Raw genomic sequence first — 23,134 nt, 5'->3', positions numbered from 1 at the left:
GAAAAATTGTTAAAGGCTGCGAAAGTATCCCTTTTGTATATGACATTTTTGCAGTATAAAAGCAATTGACTTGAAACGATGCAAATCTAGTTTACTTATGTATACCTTATTCCTTTCGCTACTTTTTCACTTTTAGCAATTTCGTCAAAGTCTGCAAGGGTATTAAAACTTCGGCTTGCCGAAGTTAGCTTCCGTCCTCGTTTTTTTTATATTTAAGAGATGCGATTTTATTTTGTGTTGCCTGTGAAAAATTTGTTGTTAAATAAGGATTCTTAGGTTAAAGTTAATAATACATTTTAAAACTAACGTTTCTTTTTCTGTTATTTTTTATTAACAATGCAGCTTTGACTGGATGTTTCTGCAATATGTATCTTTCGTAAAATAAATCCAGTCAGTATGTTACATTTTAAGTAAATGTCGTTATCCTGAAATTGTCAACATTGTCAACATTTGTTTTTTTCTTAGTACTGCTATAGCTATTTATTAAAATTTGATCTTGAATGGCATTCTTTTATAAGCTGATTATAAATATATATTTTATATTCAGTAATTCGACTAAGAAATGTAAAACCAACAACTATTTGTTTTTGTTTTGTACATTGCTTTGCTGAATTTATGAATCACTTTCAAGAAATCAAAAGTGTACATTTTTGTTTATTAAGTGGTCTTAAAATCCTATCTATCAGCCATGTGCGAAACTGTTTGCTCAAAGGCGTTTGATGAATTTCCTGGGTAATTTTCTTGTCGGTAAATTACTCAAGTTATCAATGCAAAATTTAAAGAATCAACAAGTCCCAGAAATATTCAAATTTTCACAAGCATGTGATAAATATATGAAACTGTAATCCCCCAGCCATGCCTGTTTGCACAATGATAGATTTGCATATGGTATTTTGACCATGAGTCTCGCTTTCCAATTAATCAAGATATCCCAGACACTCTATGGTTAGAAGGCTCTTTTGGCGGCTGCCCTTTCGGACAGAATTCCCCAGTCCGGTCGAATGTTACTTTGCTTATCGCTGTACTTGCGAATCGGCGATTACCGAAAATAAATACGTCCACAACTCGGCGGAGATATCATTGTAATGCCCACGCTCGCAATAAGTTGTCCACACGGTTTATTAACAATTTGCAATCGGGTTTTGTTTATTGTTTATTCATACATGTGTTGTACAGTTATAATTATATTACAATTAGGACTAGATTAAATATACAGACGTACATCAAAATTGTTTTTACCGATTACTTTCTAGCACAAAACGAAGAACTCAGGGGCATCCTAAAACTTAGCTAATAATACTACATACGAGTGGTGGTGGTTGTGGGGAGGGTTTACACTAGGGGTTCTTCTTTGTATAGTTCTTGTATAGATTTAAATATTTTAGATTTGGATTTTCCTTTTGATTCTGTTTCTATTCGTATTTTGTCAATTGCTCTGCGTGCGTTTAAGTAAGTTTAATTTTTCATATAACCCTGAGTTTAGTTTATGCTAGTCCAATAAACTACAGCTGCGGCAATGCGAAATGGTTGTTTAAGTATTTACAGCCCCTAGATGAATATGGCACCTCGATTCCACAAGTTCCTAGCGTTTGATTACGTATTTTGTATGGATTTACAATTTCAATTTGCTACTTGTATGACATAATATTTATTTAATTATTGTATTTCCTTATTTAGTTTATTTCCTTCTGATCTTCTGTGCATTTTCTATTAATTTATCACAACGAAATGCGTCAATATTTTGGCGGCAACAACAACAATAGCATAACAAAAACAACTAAAACGAAGCAAGGCGTTCAACTCTGCTTGGCTGTAGGTGCTGTCAGTGATAATGTTGCTGGCGGTGCTGCAGTTGCTGCTGTGCCCAGATCATCCTGCGGCTTCATCTGCAACTCCGGCGGTTGCTGTTGTTGCTGCGGTGGCTTCTCGCTGAGGACGGGCGTCGAGTGCTGCGTCAGGATGTCCGCCGGAATGAGACCCTCCTTCACCCGCTTCTTCTGCTTCATGCGGCGGTTCTGAAACCAGATCTTGACCTGCAAGAAAATGGGGTAGGAATGATAAGTCAAGTCAGCAAACGCAGCTTTAATATTTGCATTTAAGTATCCCCAAATGTATTTAGTCACCCATAAAATAAAATGACCTGTATTCTTGGCCCATATGCCTATTTGTCCTTGGATCATTTTCTAAAATGTAGTTCATTTCGACAATTTCTATGGTCATTTTGTTTGCTGGGTGTTTTTCCATTTTTAAGGAGCTTTAAGGTTGGTTTCTTTCTATGGCATTTATTTTATTGTGAAATGAAAGTTAGTTGTGTTATGAAAGTTAGAGATTCAAAGTTTTACTTAAGTTTATTTGCTTGGTAAAATCAAAGTTGTCTGGACGTCAAGTCATAGTTGCGAGACATTATTTAGTTAGTGAAAGTGTGAAGAAAGCTTAATAAAAACGCTGCGTTATGGAAATATTATAGACATCCATAACCTCGAGTTAAGCATTTGCTTGCTTACATTTATATAATTTTAATTTCCACAATTATTTGGCCAACAATTAATTTATTTTCCTAACATTATAATTTCTTTCTTTTCTCACCTGAGTTTCGTTTAGCTGCAGCGTGTTGGCGATTTCGATGCGCCGCGCCCGCGTCAAGTAGCGATTGAAGTGGAACTCCTTTTCCAGCTCCGTCAGCTGCTTGTTGGTGAAGTTCGTCCGGCCGGAGTTGTTGGTGTTGCTGGAGAGGCTGCAGCTGCTCAGTCCGGATCCGGACCCGTTGCCCAGGCCCACGCCCATGCCGCTGGGATGGGCACTGCCCGCCGTCGCATTGTTGGCCATCATCAGGGAGTTCTGAACGGCCAGGACGCCTCCGATCCCAGCGGACCCGTTTCCCCCCACGCCCACAGGACCGCTCACCACCCCGCTGCCCGCGCCCCCTCCTCCGCGGCACATGTCCAGCTGGCCATTCATCTGGTAGTCGTGTATGCTGGCAATCCCGCTGGCAGGTAGTTTCGATGCTGCAACGGAAAGGAAGAGGGCTGTGAGACACACTTAACACCATTTGTATAAAGAAATTATAATACATTTTAAAATATTTTTAATAAGAAAGTTTTAAGATATATTTATGAATTGACCCCAGATTAATAAACATTTTTGGGACGGGTGGATAGCAAATTTTTTGTATTCCATTGAGTTAAAAAAAATAGTAGTATCATGGGGGATATGTAAAATACAATATCTGATAAAAGTATTGTTATCTTGTTTTATTTCATTTCTTCTTTTCATTTTTCTGTATATAATTTTTCTTAGAATGTATTTAATATTAATATGTTATGTTTGCATTGAATACATAAAAGATAGTTTACATTATTATACCCTTGCAGAGGGTATTATAATTTCAGTCAAAAGTTTGCAACGCAGTGAAGGAGACATTTCCGACCCTATAAAGTATATATATTCTTGATCAGCATCACCAGGAGAGTCGATCAAGCCATGTCCGTCTGTCCGTCCGTCTGTCCGTCCGTCTGTCCGTCCGTCCGTTTCTACGCAAACTAGTCCCTCAGTTTTAAAGCTATCTGCTTGAAACTTTCCCAAAAGTTGTCTTTCTATTGCAAGTAGTATATAAGTCGGAACGAGCCGGATCGGGCTACTATATCATATAGCTGCCATATAACTGAACGATCGGAAATGCCATAACTTTGGTGTTTTTCAATATAGCAAGTTAGGAAGTTCTATGGGTTTTATTTTTGGCCAATCAATCCGACCTCCCAAATTTCATTAGAATCGGCCGACTATATCCTATAGCTGCCATATAACTGAACGATTGGAAATGACATAACTTTGGTGTTTTTAAAGTTAGGAAGTTGGGATTTTTTATGAGTATTAAGAATGCATCATATAAATAATTTTGGAGAATATAATTTACAGAATATTCTGCAAGGGTATATCAACTTCGGCTCCGCCCGAAGTTAGCTTTCCTTTCTTGTTTTTTGTTGATATTAATCAACAAGTTATCTAAATCGAAGATCACTTTAATGTTATTCAAAGATGTGCTCAGTATTTAGAATAACATTGTATGCTAAGCTTAATTTGTTAAAATAAAAATAAAAAGAAATATTGCAAGATAATGTAAATTTTAGACCGAAACCCCTACAAATGTTTGACCCCTTTACAAAGAAATTTTGTTTTTCTAAAAGATGTGTGAAACAAAAAACCAAAAACGAAGAAATTATCGAATGTCTTGAGAACTGTAAATAATTTTTTCGGTGTAATACTGGTTTCTGTGTCTGCCTTTGTTGTGGTTTCATGGCCGGCAGAGGGAGTGAGGTTCACGTGAGGCTGGCGATCCCTTAACGCTGATCTTTAGCTGTCGCAGCTAATCATTGTGAGAGTTTCGACCCTCGCCGGCTCATCCTACCCTCTTCCCCAAACTCTCTCTTTCCCATTTGACTTTTGGCTTGTTTGCGTGATTTTGCATTTTATTCATAATTTGACATGCGCCCCGTGGCTAAAGCCGACGATGATGAAAATAATTCCTTTTGGCCGTTCGCCTTTCCATAGAAGGATTTAATGTGCTCAATAGGTTTGTTTGAAAATATTGGGATTATCCTGACAGCGGGCATTCGGTTTTCTAACCTGTATCCTCTGATACTGGCTTTAACTCTCACTTTGTTTTGTGGGAGGTTCAGGAATTATTATATTTGTGGGTTTGTCTGGGATTTGCGATTGGCTGTTACTCCGGAAATTTCTTTAAGACGAACTGAGTTGGAAAAGCGGATAATTGGTGAATGTTTAAATCTTTCTTTTTGGTTGTTAAGTTGCAGGTGTCATGTATTTGTAATAGGAATTAGATTAAACGAATTCAGATTTTATGACATATTTTTAAGTATATACGGTTTTAATTACCTTTGACCAATTTATAATTATGTTTTAAAATAAAATTTGCTTAGCATTTAATCAAAATATAATTTATGAAGCCGCCAGTAGTAGGGTGTATAAATCGCTAGCCCGGAAAGCTCATAAAAAACCTTTTAACACAATCATAAATCTTAAAGAACATTTCTACAGCATAAATCAATTAATGAGCATTATGCGACCATCACAATCGAATCTCAAGAGTTTACCCATAGCGCGATGATGACGGCAATGAAGTTAAAAGGTGCCGATCGGTGGCAATATTAATATGAACTGCCCGATCCCGTTTAGTTATCGAGTTGGTTTAACAGTTTTTAGGCAATTGGCCGCTGCGAGTGCAATAAATCAAACCAAAAGTCACGGGCAATAAATAAGTTTTACAGAGCCGAATGAGTGATGAATTTATGACTGCTCTCTAAGTGCTACCGATACCCAAATTGGCATCCAGTCGAAATATCCGCACAGTAGCTGGCGCGCACCTTTCGGGGATTTGGGAACTGTTTGCGCGGATCGATCGATAAGTGCCAAGTCGGGCTGGAAACTCTCCTATCGTAATGCACACAGGAATGTCTAAGAAAACAAGCCCCAGGATTACCGCGCCGAGTGGCTTGGGCTACATTTGAATTTTCCCGCAAACAGGCAAACAAAACTGAACAAACGAGGCGGCAGTTGCACCGCCATCCACAGTCACAGTCGCAGTCACCTTCACATTCACATTCACGGTAGCAGTAACAGCAGCAGCAACTGTGACAGTTGAGAGTTACTGCATTCCGGTTAGGTTATCAATATCAATATGCTGCCGCCCATCGGTGAACAGTGGTGTGGGAACTGGCCATAATTCCGTTTCGTTGATAATATCTTTCAGAATATAAAAATTAAATCACTTTCTAAAAACTAAAAAATTTTTAATATGAAATCCACTCAGACATACATTTTTGTTATATGCTAACAACTCATTAAAATCCTTACGTAAATGCCATTAATTGCAAACATTTTTGAGTTCTTCGTTGTTTTGCCTTCTATTGTGCTTATCCGTACAATATTTGTAAAAAATGACTTTAACTTTGAGTGTTTTTAATGATTTTAAGGTTTGCCGCACTTGTATGTATTTATACTTATACTTTAATAAAAATGAATGTGCGAAGCACAGTTATAACTTTCATACTTTGGCAGGAAAGCGTTTTAGAGTCTTTCGGAGTTTCGCAAATATAAGGTACTAGCCCAAATACTTTAAAAAATTACTGATAAATAGTTTATAGTTTATAGTATATATGGGATATGGATGAAAAATTATTAGAACACTAATAAGTACTAATAAGTAAAATAATTTTTCAAATTGCATTAAATTTGGGCAAGATAATTTTGGTACATATTCAACAATAGATACAATAAAAAACTATTCCAAGTATTCCGAAATAAATGATCAAAATAGTAAAATTTCCTGAGCATAAAATATCTATTCACAGCCCTGGTTTCACTGTGGCACGGTGCGGCCTCTGTTAGTGGCACGGCTGCCTCAGCCGCCTCTGGTGTCGCTCGGGTTGTCAAACATGTCGCGGCCAGTTGGCGGCACTGTCGCTTTTGTCCGGCGCCAAACGATATCTGCTTTGTAATATTAGTTTTAGAGAGCATTATCGGGGGATCGCTTCCACTTCAGTGCTCCGAATGCCGGGTTCGACGAGGAGAGGGGCGGGCGGACTGAGCGGAGCGGTGGAAAGTAGGGAAACTCCGCGGCCAACTGAGCTGCCACCCCCTCCCAACTGAAGGCCATCCCAAAGGGGGTGGGTGGGACAGTGGGCTGGCACCATGGCGCTTAAGTGACACTGTTGACAATCAATGTAAACAACCAGAGTCGCTGCTGCAGAATTCACCGAGGGGGCGGATGAGCAGGGAAAGGCGAAGGGGGTTGAGTGCAACAGCTAGGGGCGCCACGCGGAGTCAACGTAATTTGATAACATCTCAACTAGCGGTAATTACAATTGCAGGTTTAGCCCAGTCAAACTATTGTTGACTTTCGCATATCTTCCCGTTCATCACACAATTCTCATGTGAAAAGTGGATTGGGGAAAATCAATGCAGGCCCACAATAGACTCTGATTGTACTAGCATGGTCAAAGAAGGTGTTTATAATGGAAAGATATTTGAAGGAAATGTCTGACACTAAATGTTAGGAACAATCTAGGCTTTAACAACATGTGCACTCATTTATTTTTAAAGGAAAATAGTAGTTATAAACACTTTTTTTCAATGATCTTTTACTTTTTATACCCTTGCAGAGGGTATTATAATTTCAGTCAAAAGTTTGCAACGCAGTGAAGGAGACATTTCCGACCCTATAAAGTATATATATTCTTGATCAGCATCACCAGGAGAGTCGATCTAGCCATGTCCGTCTGTCCGTCTGTCCGTCCGTCTGTCCGTCCGTCCGTCTGTCCGTCTGTCCGTCTGTCCGTCTGTCCGTCCGTTTCTACGCAAACTAGTCCCTCAGTTTTAAAGCTATCTGCTTGAAACTTTCCCAAAAGTTGTCTTTCTATTGCAGGTAGTATATAAGTCGGAACGAGCCGGATCGGGCCACTATATCATATAGCTGCCATATAACTGAACGATCGGAAATGCCATATCTTTGGTGTTTTTAAAGTTAGGAAGTTGGGATTTTCTATGGGTTTTATTTTTGGCTAATAAATCCGACCTCCCAAATTTCATAAAGATCGGACGACTATATCCTATAGCTGCCATATAACTGATTGATCGGAAATGCCATAACATTGGTGTTTGTAAAGTTAGGAGGCTGGGATCTTCTATGGATTTTATATTTGGTTAATCAATCCGACCTACCAAATTTCATAAGGATCGGCCGACTATATCTTATAGCTGCCATATAACTGATTGATCGGAAATGCCATAACATTGGTGTTTGTAAAGTTAGGAGGCTGGGATCTTCTATGGATTTTATATTTGGTTAATCAATCCGACCTACCATATTTCATAAGGATCGGCCGACTATATCTTATAGCTGCCATATAACTGAACGATTGGAAATGACATAACTTTGTTGTTTTTAAAGTTAGGAAGTTGGGACTTTTTTTAAGTATTAAGAATGCATCATATGAATAATTTTGGAGAATATAATTTATAGAATATTCTGCAAGGGTATATCAACTTCGGCTCCGCCGGAAGTTAGCTTTCCTTTCTTGTTTAAATATATTTTAGTTTTTAATATTCTATGGTATTCCCAAATGCTTAAAACATAAAAAAAAAATTAACGATTTTTAATTCTTTACAGATTTAGAAAAATTAAGATCGATGAGATGGTAAAACATAATATAAAGCAAACAAGTAAGTTACCAGGGTTTACCATTTAACGACATTTGAAAATCATATTAAAATACAGAAAAATCATAGAATAAAGCTGGTAACAAATCGCAATAATAAGGTCTGGATTGACTTCAATAGTTTTGATGATAATTCTAATTCAAATCTTTATCGGCAAATATATAATTTTGGTGTTACCAATTTTTTACCTTAACAATTAAAAAATATATATATTTGTTTTTGTTTTCTATTTATCTTAAATACCCTTTTTTTGTTTGACTTATATTTTATATCTTTTGTTTAACCTGACGAACTAGTCTTACTTATTACTGCCCATTAAATTTGACTTGCAATAGCCCACTTTCCGTCCTTGAATTTTACTATTCAAGTACAGTTCCCTGAGGCCGTGAGTCATCCGCTGCGGAACGGCCATTTTGATATGATATAATGATATTATCATTTCTATTATGCAGGCGCCACTGCCACTTTACGGAGATCCCCCAATCGCACACACTCACACACCCGCACACACTCGCCGGCAATCTGTGAGCCCGGGTGGCATTACATGGGGTCCGTTTTGGGGCGATTAAGTGGGCCTGAGGCCGTAGACTGGAGAACGGAGACCGGAGACCGGAGTGCGTGGAACGCCGTCTGGCCGGCGGCTCAATTGATAATAATATTTAATTCGAGTGCAAATAGAAAATTATATTTCAATTAAAAGTAAATTGTTTTAATTGTTGATTAAACACAACATCAACATCAACGTCATGTGGCGAAACTTTCGAGAACCGATTCTGTTGCCCCTAATCTGGGGCCATAAAAGTGCACAGAAAGCTGACCAAAATATGCTGACGATCGGTGGCTTTGGTGACGATGTGATTGATCACCTGCGCGTAATTTATGGCCCCAATCGGAAAGAAAGAACCCGAAGTGCCCATATAGACCATAATATTTTGCAATCAACAGAGGCTGTATTATTTGCCTTGGACGGGACAGATGTTCAAGTCCACCGGCCAGAGGTCAGTCGGCACTAATTGAGTTGGCAATCTGAGCATAAACCCTTTTCGGGGGAGGGTTGACCCAGCTAATTAGGCACAGTCAACACTCTTTGGCATTCCGGAGTCCGAACTCCGGACCCTCGGACAGTCGGACTCTGACTTGACTAAACTGCCATAATCCCGTCGAAAATCCACGAGCCATGTCCATTCATTCTGTCAGTTTTATTGGCCGCCTGTCAACCCGTGACTTTTTCCCCATGTCATGCGATGATGCAGTCGTATCTTGGTATCTACATTTCAAACACGAATCGTGAAATGCACAAAAACCGAATTCTCATAATTGTATCTACATATCATCGTTCCCCAAAAAGTATCCAACTCTCTGCCACAAAGGTGAAGTAAAGTTTTCCAGCTTAATTGAAAGTTTTGTATGGGCATAGCAGACGTCCCGCGGCTTATTAGTCACGATGTCTAACACACATGGAAATTGTTCAACAAAGGGTTCAAAGTTTTTGAAAGAAGTCCCAAAAAAGAAACCAAACTGCTGCCTGTCTGAGTCAGATATTAGCCGTCCATAGGGTATTGGGAAATGTCTCAACTGGCGCCCAATTTTTAATCTTGTTAACTGTCTCTTCTGTCTCCCCGGAAGAAGTTTTCAATTTTCCGTATCAGACATCTTCGATATGTTCGTGTGTCTGTCTCTCAATCGGGTTGTTTACCTTTCCGAAAATTATGTCGCCGTCACACACAACACAACACTAAACTCGATTTAAATATTTACACAGATACTCGAATGCACATATTTGTGTTATCTTAATAGCAACGTTTTGGCTACTGTTTTCTGTTTTCTGTTTATGTTATTTTTATTTTCTATTCTATAGATTACGCTGAATTCCGGTAGCCATCTGATAGACACGAAAATCAAAACTGTCGACGCTATTTGTACTACATATTTTTTTTGGCGATAAGAAATTGCCCAACATAGTGAATTGAAGTGTTTTCGGGGGAGAAAATTAAATTAGGCAAGTTGTATAGAACTGATTGTGATGGTTATTATAATTTATAAGGGGACTTGATTCCCATGGAAAAATAAGAATTGAAACCAATTGTATAATTGTAAGACTTTGGTTATTATGTACTAAAAATGTACTTTTCGGAACTTTTATTTCCCGAATTTCTATCATTTCAATATTTTAATAACTTTGTATGGGATGCTTACCGACAAATTAGCTTTAACTGTTGTTTTTCTTTCGTTAAACTAAATAAGTAGGCCTTAAAAATATAGCTACATACATACTACATACAAATTATATAGTAGCTTTTCCAAGAACGTGGTCGGGCTAATTTTAGCTGTCATTAAGTTTGCATTGATAATGCGTTAAGGTATGTTGAATTTAGTTGAGTTTGACAATTATTTGGCAGATTATCTTTTCTTGCTTTGGCGATAATTGGCTCAAGTGGCTTTCTTACTTCTCAACCGATAGCATTGACAACACACCATTTCCGACTAAAACCTATATTTTGGGGCTAAATTGTTAGTGGATATTTATTTTTAAACATAGGCTAAAGTGTTTTGATTTGCACGTATAAATAGAAGTGAGTAAGTGAAACACTGTTTCCAGGGGGTGGGTGAATATGGAAGGGGGTTGGTTTTTCATTTGTGTGAGTTACAGCTGCTCTTTCGGTCTTGTGTTAATTCAATTCAATGGCAGCAGCGAAAAAAGTAAAATCTTAATTCGAATAATACATTCTGACAAGATGACGGATCACCAAACGAAAATGCACGCACACATGTGCAGATGTGTGGATGTTCATAGTTTCCCTTTTTGTATTCGTACATAAGTACAAAGTATATACATATACGGACATTTGCTGAAGAGCTGTTGAAATAAGGGTGTTCGATAGGGTCTAAGAAAAAGAAGGAAGGAAAAAAAACTCAAATAAAAATGGCTGCCAAATGCCAAAAAAAAAGAAATGTGGGCTGGCACACATAGATGTCTGGATATATATGAGTATATTTCTATATACTCCAATTGGGTGTGCGTGTAGCTGACAGTCAACACTTTGAGTGGCTCCACTTGACATGGCCCTTCCCCATCCAGGAACCTCCTCAAACTCCCCCCGGCCCCCTGCTGTCTTCCACTTTTTGATGATTTAATTCAATTAATGCTTCATTCGTTCACACACACGTCCATGTCTATATTCGCACACACCAAGTATTTGCAAATTAAAATGTCAACAAAACAAATTTCAAAACATTTTGCCTCTCAAGTGGATGGCAAGAAAAAAGGTTGCTGCTTTTCGTCCTTTAGCTGGCTTTAAAAGAAATATTTTTGGACAATGATGCTAATGTCATCATCAATCTTCGTGCCTGCCGTGGAAATTCGTGCAGACAAGACGCCGAGCCTCAGACTGTCGCCTTCAATGCTACCCGCATGTCTATATCTGCGGCTCGGCTCATAGGCCTCAGGTTTACTTTGGATTTTCCCGAGTCCCCCCACAAAACGTACATATATGAAATTTTCATTAGACAAATTAACAAATTTTACTGACTGGTGCGAAGGGGTGTTGGGTGGTTTATGGGGCCTCGCCTGAGACAAGTGGCATTAGCCAAACTGGCAACTGACTTGACTTGTTTACACGAGATAATTTCTATATAATAAATCATTTTTTTTCTTTCTCGGTGTATTTTTTGCTTAGCCGTTCTTACAAATTTGAGATTTTAATTTTGTTGTTTATTTTTGTCGCTTTTTTTTGTTGTCCTTGGATTTGGACTGTCATACGCAAGTGTTACGAGGCTTAGGAATTACTTGGGCATGAAATTATGAATCATGTGGTTCAAAGTCCTCTATTTTTGGGTTGGAGAAAGAAAATTAATAAAGCGCTTGTAAAATAATCTGTTGACGAAAACGTTTTCAATTTTTTAAGAAGTATTGACATCTACAAATTTTACGTATATAAAGATTTTAGCTTTATAGAGATAATAATGGCGTTACTTTGGGCGTTAGGGAAGCACAGCTGTAAATGATTTGATTTTGCCTATACTTGTAATAATTCTTGTAATGTTTTATCTATAGACTTAAATTTCCACAAGGCTTCAATTTACTTCCCATCAACTCTCAATCACCATCGAATCAAATCTTTTCAATCTAAACTAAGCCCACATAGGGTCGTACAGTTAATACCCTAATACCACCCTTCTGTCGCTAGTGGCCGGGCCTAAAGATAGATAGGATACATCCATCAGATGGCCTCGCTCGCGGCCGAAATAAAAACTAAATAAATCAAATCAGAGCTGCGCGTGTCGCCGGCCAAGTTGAAGTTCAAGCGTTCAGGGCTAATACCTTTCTGGCCACTAGAATGTCCACTTTAAAGCCGCCCGCTGTCCATTGTTGTTATCTCCGGCGAGGTGGGACGGATCGGGCGGATCGGCGGATTGGTTGGATCGGCTGGGAGTGGTGGACACCTTCCCTAATGTGGCCTGCTATCGCCAAACGAAATCCAGAGCGAGAGCAGTAAAATTGAAAACAATAATCGAAATCAACAATGGGACTTCAAATTGACAGCTTTCGTTTACCATTTTATCTACCGTTCGAGGTTTAGGAGAGAATTTTGGGAATGAAATCACCTTCGCACACCGGCACACTGAGAAATCGAGACAATTGTAGAGCTGTGGGGCTCAGAGCGGTCCCTTTGATTCGCAGATCAATTGCTAAATGCTCGAGCTTTTTACCAACTATTCAAAGCGCACCGCAGAGCAAAAGTTTTCATTGCCCGAACCATTTGTCTCATTGTCTTGGCCGTCTTTTTGGGCGCAAATCAGTTTGGGAACAGCTTAAATTGTTGGCCGACTACTGTTTGTCTCGTCAAATGATTCATTAGGTCGCGAAGTATTTTGTTTACTGCCGCTGCTTACAACGAAACTCCATTTGGGTGGAATGGGGGTTTCCTCCAAAACGAAACAACGGGCAACTCGAAAATGAGCGGAATTTCCGCATTCTGTAAAGTGTTTCAATTGATAAATACATATTTATATAGGAAAATAATTTGCATACCCTAATATTATTCATTTGTTCAACCTTTACAAAAGTGGGCTATGACTTATCCCAAATTGTTTTATTATGATTATTATTTAACTAGCTAATACACTTGCACTTCTAGAACCACTTCAACGGGAATTTATTTTTAGCATAATCAACTTAAAAATAACGTTTAGCTTTAGGAGGACAGACCTGTAGTCCCGAAGTTCCCGCCACAAATAAATCACAATCAATTAGCTATGTATTGATAACCCTATCAGTGCAGAGACCGGGGAAACGAAAGTTCTCTGGAAAATCGAAAGACTATGATGACATTGTGCAATTTTGCAAACGAATAGGAAGGAAAACAAAAGGCAAAGCCCAACGATATTAAGCCACATTTATCGTCGATATCGACGTGGAGGGAGCTGAGTGTGTTTGGGCTTGTGTCAGGGCACGTAACGCGATACTTATATAATTTACTAAATTATACACTTGAAAAGTATTAAGGCGGCCAGCGAAACGACGCCGAAGGAAACGGAATACGGGGCGCCATGGATATGGAGAGAACCTTGGGCCAACGCCAACCGAATGCAAACAGCAGATAAGATATCCGTATCCTCCGCTTTTGGCGCACTGTTTGCACCAAATGTCCGTTCGGGGCAAACAACTCCGCGCAGATACCCACATCACTGTGTGTATATTTGTGCTTAATATTACATAACACTGCGCAAGGAAGGACATCGAGAAAGCGCACCCTTGAAGGGACATCCTTTAATGCAGCGGTGGTTGGGCGGACACACATTTTCAAAAAGTGAATTCGGTTTTGTTCGATTTATTTTCACGTTCGCGTGGGCTAAAGGGTATGATGAACTCGGGAAAATGGATTAAGAAATAAATAAAAAACCTTTATGATCTTTTTAAACAATATTTTTTTTGATATTTAAGTTTTTAACAACTGAGAGGTGCTGGAAATAGCAGCTACATCTTTTGATAAAAATGTCTAATAAATGTCTAATAAGTAAATATTAATTTAGTGCAACATTGAACAACGAATTACCTAAAACGCTTTTTAAATGCTAATCTCTTGATAGAGATATATATAAACAATAAAGATGAAAGGTTGATGGTATTAATATATGCTATTTCTTCTGTTTTGGCTTATAAATCTCAGTACCGGGTAACTAGTAGTTCGTATATTGGCTATACCCTTCTATCTCCTTTTAATTTTGGAAGCAGCCTTCCCAGTTTCTCCCTTTCCAAGTCCCGCCGGCTGTCACACGGACTGGACTAATGTGGTTCTCATGTTGTCTCCAGAAACTCGCCTGGAATCAAGTCAAGTTTTATGAAAAGTGACATTTTAGGTGTGTAAATGTCACTGAGGCAGGCAGTGCAGACGGAGTTCGGTTAGCAGTAGAGGTAATTTGGAGTGCGACAGGGACTGGGATCCAAGACTGACCCTTTCCTAACCCACTTAAGTGGTAATTATTGTAAGTACTGCCCGGGGCTTATCACCTAACAAATCGATTCGTTGATCGGCCGAATAAAAGTCAAAGGCCAAGTCTAGGCTCCTTCGGGTTCTGGGATTTCCCTTGGACCCCTTAACCCCGATTGCGGGGAGTGGAGAAGGAGTGGGGGAGAAGGGGAGAAGGGGAAAGAAATTTAATAATACGCTTTCAAAAATGTTAACTCAGCGCGCGCCAGCGAACAAAATTTGTCACGACACATGCCATACATTTTTTTGGCCCCGGTTTTGCCTTTTTTTTGGTTTTCGTTGAGGTTGGAGGAGGTATATGGAATACCTTAGTTAGAGAAGGGAGCGTGACACGGTCGTGAGCAGGCATTCAAATTCATGAAGGTCAAAAGAAAAATGCATCCCTACTTTCTTTCAACTGACCAAAAATTTATTCTCCGTGACTGTTTCGGATTCTTAGCAGGGCAATTTGCCTTAACCGTTGCCCACAAATTTTTGTCCATCCTTGTGTCTTGTTAAACATTTATTGGCATCAGAGTCATATCTTTAATCGTTATTTTAGATTTTTATTTTTAAAGGACCACTGGGATACAAAAATAATATTTTATAAAATTTTTTTTTTGGTTAATTTTAAATTTTATTGTACTTGGCACAATGAGAACAATAAAAGAAATGGTCTTCTTTGATTACACGAAATACAATGATTTTGCGTCATAAAATTGTATACTATAAATTGTTCTTGTATAAGGTGCGATCGTAGCCTAGTTAAGAGGTGTTTTTTCTGTATTTATAATTGTCTAGATCGGAGTCGCTCACGCTGCGATCTCTAGGCCAGCGGGCTAACTAGCCTCTGTGACGGACCCCAGCCAGAGTTAGAGCCACAGCCACTGACGATGACGATGACGATGTCGGTGACAGACAGGCGGGCGGGGCTCCCGGTTCAGCTCTCAGTTCTGTTCGGTTAGGTTCGGTTCGGCTGGGCTTGGGCAAGCGTTTGATGTTATCTCGCATTCCTGGTGGTCACTTTTCTATCCACAATATCATTTCATTTAAATAGTCTGCCTCATTTTTTGTCCAGGGGTTTTTGTTTTGGGGTTCTCGGTCGCCGCTCGCTGGCTTATATATCTTACCAATTTTTGTTTTGAAATGCACGTAATTAATTCATTTCGTTTTCATTGTGGCACATTCGTCGCTCTTCGGGTCGCGTCGCGTGTTGGTGTCAAGAAATATCAAAACATCACATCAAATAAATGTTGAATACCCCAAGCGAAGGACCCCCCTCCCACCAACCGAAACTCCCCTGAACCGAACCTGCAGTGGCCCATAGAACTAACACCTTTTGCAACCTTTTGGCCAAAAGTTTTCTGTTTTTTCGTTTTTCCAACAACATTTATGTTAATTCGAGTTTCTTTCACTTTTGTCAGCTATTTTCATATTTCATATTTTCTGAGCCCTAGCTTTGCGTGTGGAAATTCCCACCCGCCCTCAGGGGAGTGGGCGAAATTCCCGAACAAAGTGGTAGATCGTTTAAAAAACAATAAAACACGAACAGAAACAGCAGAGAACTTCCAGTTGCCAGGCATTAATTAAACTGTTCAACCACAACAAGGCTGGCCCGCCTCGATGGGAACTTTTCAATTAAGTTAGGGCCCCATCAAAAGGCTAATAAAAGTAAACAAAATTATCACTAAATCAGCTCGTAAAAATTTAGAGGGTGCTAAAAGGATAGATATTTTAGAGATAACAAGAAAGGAAAGCTAACTTCGGGCGGAGCCGAAGTTGATATACCCTTGCAGAATACTCTGTAAATTATATTCTCCAAAATTATTCATATGATGCATTCTTAATACTCATAAAAAATCCGAACTTCCTAACTTTAACAACAACAAAGTTATGGCATTTCCAATCGTTCAGTTATATGGCAGCTATAGGATATAGTCGGCCGATCCTTATGAAATTTGGTAGGTCGGATTGATTGGCCAAAAATAAAATCCATAGAAAATCCCAACTTCCTAACTTTACAAACACCAAAGTTATGGCATTTCCGATCAATCAGTTATATGGCAGCTATAGGATATAGTCGGCCGATCCTTATGAAATTTGGTAGGTCGGATTGATTGGCCAAAAATAAAATCCATAGAAAATCCCAATTTTCTAACTTTACAAACACCAAAGTTATGGCATTTCCGATCAATCAGTTATATGGCAGCTATAGGATATAGTCGGCCGATCCTTATGAAATTTGGTAGGTCGGATTGATTGGCCAAATATAAAACCCATAGAAAATCCCAACTTTCTAACTTTACAAACACCAAAGTTATGGCATTTCCGATCAATCAGTTATATGGCAGCTATAGGATATAGTCGGCCGATCCCGGCCGTTCCGACTTATATACTGCGTGCAAAGGAAAGAAGGGTGTGTGCAAAGTTTCAATCCGATAGCTTTAAAACTGAGAGACTAGTTTGCGTAGAAACAGACAGACGGACAGACGGACAGACGGACAGACGGACAGACGGACATGGCTATATCAACTCAGGAGGTGATCCTGATCAAGAATATATATACTTTATAGGGTCGGAGATGTCTCCTTCACTGCGTTGCACACTTTTGACCAAAATTATAATACCCTCTGCAAGGGTATAAAAAGCAAAATCAATGGAAGAGGGAAGTTTTTTAACAATTTGGAGAGGACAGCATATTTATAATGATATTCGAATGTTTAAAAAACAAAGAAGTAATATTTTATCTGATTTCCCTTTGCATACTAAGCTTCAGTTTATTCCACTCCAATCCCGCATAATTCGTACGCAAACGTTGAGTTCCTAAGAGTTCTAAATACTTTACCCCTGACATTTGAATGATGGATAAGTTTTTCGTTTCCTTGCCTGGTTTATTTTGTTCTACTTTAGCTAATTTTAGTTTTATCTAGGTGTCATCATAATCTTGTCAAAAGTATTTTCGAGATTTCGCACATTGATTGATATTGCTTACTGAAAAAGTAGAAAGTTTCATGTGTGTATTTGTGTATCTTAAACCAATTCCTAGTCAGTGACAAATCCCTGTAAAAATGTCCATTAATCTTAATGCGAGCGAGCTCCTTTTTCCTTCCTACTCCAACTGCCGATTGTGGTCTGGTTACTGAAAAATGCTGATTAACACATTAGAGAACTCTTTGGATCGAGGACTGGTCAGCGCACATCCAGTCGGTATACGCGACTGCGTTTGTGCGTGAATGCCAATATGTCGAATGCTACCATTTATAACCACGATTGCTGATTATGCTGTTTCCCTGCCTGAAAATGGATGACATGACAGATGGACCCAAGCATGTGCGCGGAGCTCACAGCGAGCAGCATCCCCTGGCATCCACTGTTCAGTGTTCAGTGTTCAGTATCCAGCATCCAACATCCCAGATCCAAGATGCAGCACCCAGGGATTCCAGGGGAGCCACGAGGCAGCAGATCATTGCTCAGTGACAGTTCGGTTGCAGTGAGGCTCAAACGAGAGACTCTTATTTAAATAATCATTTTTTCTGACAGCCAACTTGACTTCCAGTTCCAGTTCGGCATGCCGAGGAGTAGCCCCTGCCCCCCAAATTATCCCCCTTGCCCCTGGCTGCAAGTTTCATTCTGGATTCGAGCTGCATCTCCCGACCGATGGCTGCACGCTTTAATTGTTTGTTTGACTTGCGGTCGCCCCTGCAACACGTCGAGAAAATTCAACATTTCAACTTGGTCTTAATGAATCAATGATTAAAAGCTATTTAAATTTTTAAATTAATATTGTCCAAAAAAGCTCTATTAAATTAAGTTTGATTCTTAAATTCCGCTTTAGTGTTATCATTGGTGCTCTATAAATATAGTGACATATTTTGGAACACTGAGGTTTTATTGTATAGTTTGAAAATAATTATAATTTGGTTTTAGATAAATAAAGTTGCACAAATTAAAAAATTCACATATATTCCAACCTAATTTATCAAGGGAAACCAAAAGTGGTCTGAATAATAAAGACTCTTGAAAGGAGCTTGACGTAATTTAAATAGAAATTACCGAAGCCATTTAAAATTTTTCGTAATGTTAGGAAGTATATTAAATCGTACTATTTTCCTAAGTAGTAAGTCAGGAAATCCTGAGGGTTTGCTAATAAATAGACAATAAAATAAATAGAAAATAAATCATAAAAATAAACTAATTTTTTCCCTGTGCAATTGGCCACTCTCTGCCCCGCCCAGCTCCCCATCTTAGCGCCTGGTTCCACTTGCACGCGTCATTCGAGGGGCTTTTGGGATCGTATTTGGGTCTCGAAGCGGTTCGTTTTGGGCGCGGCGCGTGGGGATCTCGGATCGGCGATCTGGGATATCAGATCGGTTGCGTTCGACCCGGCCTCTGTGGCGTCGTTTAATTGAAAACGATGCATGTAAATGACACTTTTCAGCATTAATAAGCAAATATTTGTATGATTATTGGTGTAGCCAAGGGATTAACGTTTGAACTGTAAGTGGTCCAACGCTCGATATCCCGATATCAGTGATCAGCGTCAGTTGAGCAACTCGAATCACGAACAGGTTAAGTGCATTACCAAGAGGCCCACAAGCAAACTGAAATTGGTCGACAGGTTTGGAAGGATGGATGGATGGAATATTGAAATGTGGGTAGCAAAATACTGTGTATTACATGTGATATGAATACCTACAGGATTAAAAACAAATTGTAATGCAAATTATGTTATTTTACAAGGGATAAAAAAGGCGAAAAACCAAGCAAATAAAAAAAAACAAACTAACAAAATATTCACCCAAAATTTAAACACATTTTAATTGCTTAATAAATTAATTGCAATAAAATTATTTATGAAAGTTTACTACTTAAAATTTGGCCTTAAGCTTACTCCCTCTTTCAATAACTATGTTTAATTCAGGGTGAGCCATAAACATTTATGTCTCATTCAGTAAGCTTTTATTTATTTATTTGAGTGACCTCAAAGTCTTTAAAGACCAATTAAAAGCTTACTCTCGTATATTATGCAATTCATGAAAAATCAATAAAAATACTCGTTTTTTCAGTGGCAGCTGCTTCATTTGGATAATCAACATTTTATTTATTATATGATTGTATGTCTTTTCAACCTTTTTTATCAAAGCAAATACATTTTCTTAGCTGGCTAATTCCGAGATACAAAACTCCAGTCGGCAATGTGACAAGTGACAACCTGACTGACTGCACAGGCATTGACAAAATTATCTGAAATATGCAAGAAATATGCCAAAAGGAGAGTCCAAGAGAACGGCGAAAATTATGAAAGGTGAAGTGGGGCGTGGAGATCGGGAAGAATCGAGATACTGTAGCCGCGGGCTGTAGAACGGGGCAAATCTTTGGCATTTGAAGAGACATTCTTATTTTTAGGTGACATGCCCTCGGTTGGACGTCTTTCTTGACATTTTGTTTGACGCGTCAGATGCTTTCGGTTTGCTAATTTTGCTGCAGTGCTAATTGTTCATATTTCTGATCTAACTATTGTAGATGTTTTCAGATACTTTTCACGTTCTTTATTAAATATACGTTACTAGTCTTATTGTCGAATCTGCACCTTCGTACATATTCATCTTCTTCTGGTTTCACTGGTTGACTGATTCTTGTATCTTGGCCTGTCAATCAGTTTTGAAAGTCATCGTTTGATGATTTTTAAAATTTACTTGGATTTCTTTTGTATGCTCATTCTCAAATAAAATCTTTTGTTTGTGTTGGAGAGTGTGTTTATTTGTTTGCATAATTGCTGTCTGATTAGCTTAATATATTCGATAGGCTAATATGTGATATATTGAGCAAACCATTTGAGTTGACACTGTTTTTATAGTCAGGCAGGTGAATAACTGTAATGCGACAATTAGCGAAATATGTGGTTCTTAAATGCTGGGCTTCCTAATGAGCCTTTGACATTCGTTCAGTTACTTTTAGAAAGCGCGTGTTATTTTAATGTGAGGAGAATGTTTAGCAGGTATATTTACGACTTTGAATATATAAGAAAAATACAACAAATGGGAATGTACATCTTTAAATTAACTTGACAATAAATAGTAGATTTTTAAATATATTTTCTCTAATTGCAATCTTTCTATACTTGCAATCGACTTGGAAAAACTTGAATGTGATCTCGCGCTTAAAGCTGGTGTAATAACTCGGTGATACCAATTATGTGTTGTTGAAAAAAACGATTAATTGTTCGATTAATAGTTCCAAGACTTTTCGGTGAATTTGATCAATATTTAATGAAAAAATCTTTGGAAACGATATTCCAAATCAGGTTATTGATCAACACCGCTTAATTAATTGCAAGCAATTAGTTTTTATCAAATTCTTCGTCCAAAATCTTCTACATTCCTGAAGAGAATATTTTTGTCAATTGGATATAATACCGTATTTCAAAAAATAAAATTTTTTTTATAATGGTAGAAATGTTTTAAACTTTTAAACATAAGTTGGGATAAATATATTATGTTTGTTTATTTATACCGTACTTTCAAAAAATAAAATTTGTTTTCTAATGGTAGAAATGCATTTAACTTTTTTAAGTTAGGATAAATATATTATGTTTGTTTATTTATAACTCCCCGACGTTTTATATTTCAGTTAAAGCAGAAATATGGTATGGAATGTTAGATTTTCTTTTTAACTATTGAATCCGTTCTTCTGATCTTAATTCTAAGCTAAACACTTACCTTGGGGTTTGGGCACATTCCTCTTGAGTTGCATCCACTTGTAGGTGGGAATGCTGCTGGAATGATTTGGCGATTTTGATTGTGTGCTCGCAGGATGGGCGCCATTTGAGGCGGAGGCGGTGGAGGAGGACGTGGAGCTGCCGGGGGAGATCACTCCTCCGCGTTGCTGGCGACTCAATCCGCCGTTGGGCGACACGGAGATCTGATGTTGCTGCTGCTGTGCCGCTGGCGATTGATTCTGCGGGTGCTGCTGTTGCTGGTGGGCCTGCTGCTGCTGTTGCTGCTGGAGTTGTGGGTGTTGCTGGTGCGAGTTGCTGGCCAAATTGGCCAAGTGTCCGTGGGCCAGGCCGTGGTGCATGTGCGCGTGCATTCCCAGCGAGTCCATGGCGTCCAGGGCGTAGCCCCCCGCCAGATGTTGCTGGTGGTGCCACATCTGCGACTGCGTGGCCTGCTGCATCATGGGGTCCTGCTCCTCCAGCACCAATCCGGGTGCATAGCTGGCATGCAGCACGGCGGCGTACTTCTCCTCGATCTGACCGGCGTATCCGTGAACCGGAGCCTGAGCCTGGGCCGTGGGATACATGCAGTCCAGGTTGGTGTACATCATTCCGTTCTCCGAGCTGATAATTGCCGCCTGTTGCTGCTGCTGCTGCTGGGTGTTGCCGCTGGCACTGGCATTGGCGGCGGTCACAGGTGAGCTGTTGCTGGGTGGAGCCACTGTGGCCACGGCAGCAGTGGCGTAGTAGGAGTGCACGGAGTCGCTTTCGTAGTAGGAGTCCGCCGGCGAGTGGCTGCTGGGGTGGAGTGGGGTGCCCGGATTCACCGTGGCCCCCGTGCTCGTGGTAATGCCGTACTCCGCCGCACTCGGGCTAAAGAGATGCGAATGCGGATAGAGCTGTTGCTGCTGGGCCTGTTGCTGCTGTTGCTGCTGCTGCTGCACCACCTGGTGGTTGCCGGTGGGCGGTGGGGTCAGCTGCGCCTGCTGCTGCGGATAGTAGTTGCCAGGCGAGCTGCTCTCGTAGCCATTGTAGGTGAGATGTTGCTGGTGTTGCTGCTGCAACTGCTGATGTTGCTGTTGCTGCTGCTGCAGGTGGTGCTGATGTTGCTGTGGGGCAAAGTAGCCGCTGGCATTGGCAGTTGCCGCGGCGGTGGTGCTGTAGCCGTCATAGGCATTGGCATGTGGGTGGTGGTGGTGCGGGTGGTTGCCGTACATGCTGCTTACGTCCATCATATTGTCCAGCCGGAACCGCACTTTCTCCCAGCTTCGGTATGACCGGTATATCACTAACTTCACTTCACTTGCCGCACAGTTCTTGAAATATGTACTAAAGTGTTTGGTTCTCAGTATTCTCAATATTACGCGACGTTCGACGAGGCTATCGGTTAGGGGTTTTATCTTTATCGAACTGCAAACACGACATCCGATGATGATGACGATGACGACGACGACGACGTGCTGCCTGCGCGCTTACCAAGTCGTGACTGATTACTGGCCCGAACCCGATTTCTTTCAGACCATCCAACCGCTCGACCCAGGCCACGCCCCTCTGCCGACAGCCTGTTGTCCCGCCTCCACTTGTATGTGCTGCATAGGGGGTGCGAGTGTCGTCTCGCTCGCTCACCCGACTTCCCCGCATGACTGCCCTTATCAGTGGCAGTGGTTCGGGGGTTAGTCATATATAGCGAATATCCACTACCGGTTTTTGGCAG

General features: G+C 39.8%; 1 protein-coding gene across 1 annotated transcript; it reads right to left on the bottom strand.

Moving 5' to 3' along the window:
• Window positions 1–1,140: 1,140 nt before the first annotated feature.
• LOC108038133 (homeotic protein labial) lies at window positions 1,141–22,893 on the bottom strand. Its single transcript, XM_044456915.1, has 3 exons — window positions 21,425–22,893; window positions 2,587–3,005; window positions 1,141–2,033 (listed from the first exon to the last, which is right to left on the bottom strand). The coding sequence occupies exons 1-3, from the start codon at window positions 22,653–22,655 to the stop codon at window positions 1,797–1,799; spliced, it is 1,887 nt and encodes a 628-aa protein (XP_044312850.1). The 5' UTR covers window positions 22,656–22,893; the 3' UTR covers window positions 1,141–1,796.
• Between the last annotated feature and the right edge of the window lie 241 nt (window positions 22,894–23,134).

The sequence above is a fragment of the Drosophila rhopaloa genome, unplaced genomic scaffold (genome assembly GCF_018152115.1).
Source record: "Drosophila rhopaloa isolate 14029-0021.01 unplaced genomic scaffold, ASM1815211v1 contig_155, whole genome shotgun sequence".
Lineage (NCBI taxonomy): Eukaryota > Metazoa > Arthropoda > Insecta > Diptera > Drosophilidae > Drosophila > Drosophila rhopaloa.
This window is presented reverse-complemented; position numbering and strand designations above follow the sequence as displayed.

What these genes read in the sequence shown, in the direction of transcription:
- LOC108038133 (XM_044456915.1), bottom strand. Translation starts at nt 22,655, where the DNA reads ATGATGGACGTAAGCAGCATGTACGGCAACCACCCGCACCACCACCAC. An exon ending in GAATGTGCCCAAACCCCAAG is followed by an intron (nt 3,006 to 21,424) that starts GTAAGTGTTTAG and finishes TTTCCGTTGCAG; the next exon opens with CATCGAAACTACCTGCCAGC. An exon ending in TGCAGCTAAACGAAACTCAG is followed by an intron (nt 2,034 to 2,586) that starts GTGAGAAAAGAA and finishes ATTTTCTTGCAG; the next exon opens with GTCAAGATCTGGTTTCAGAA.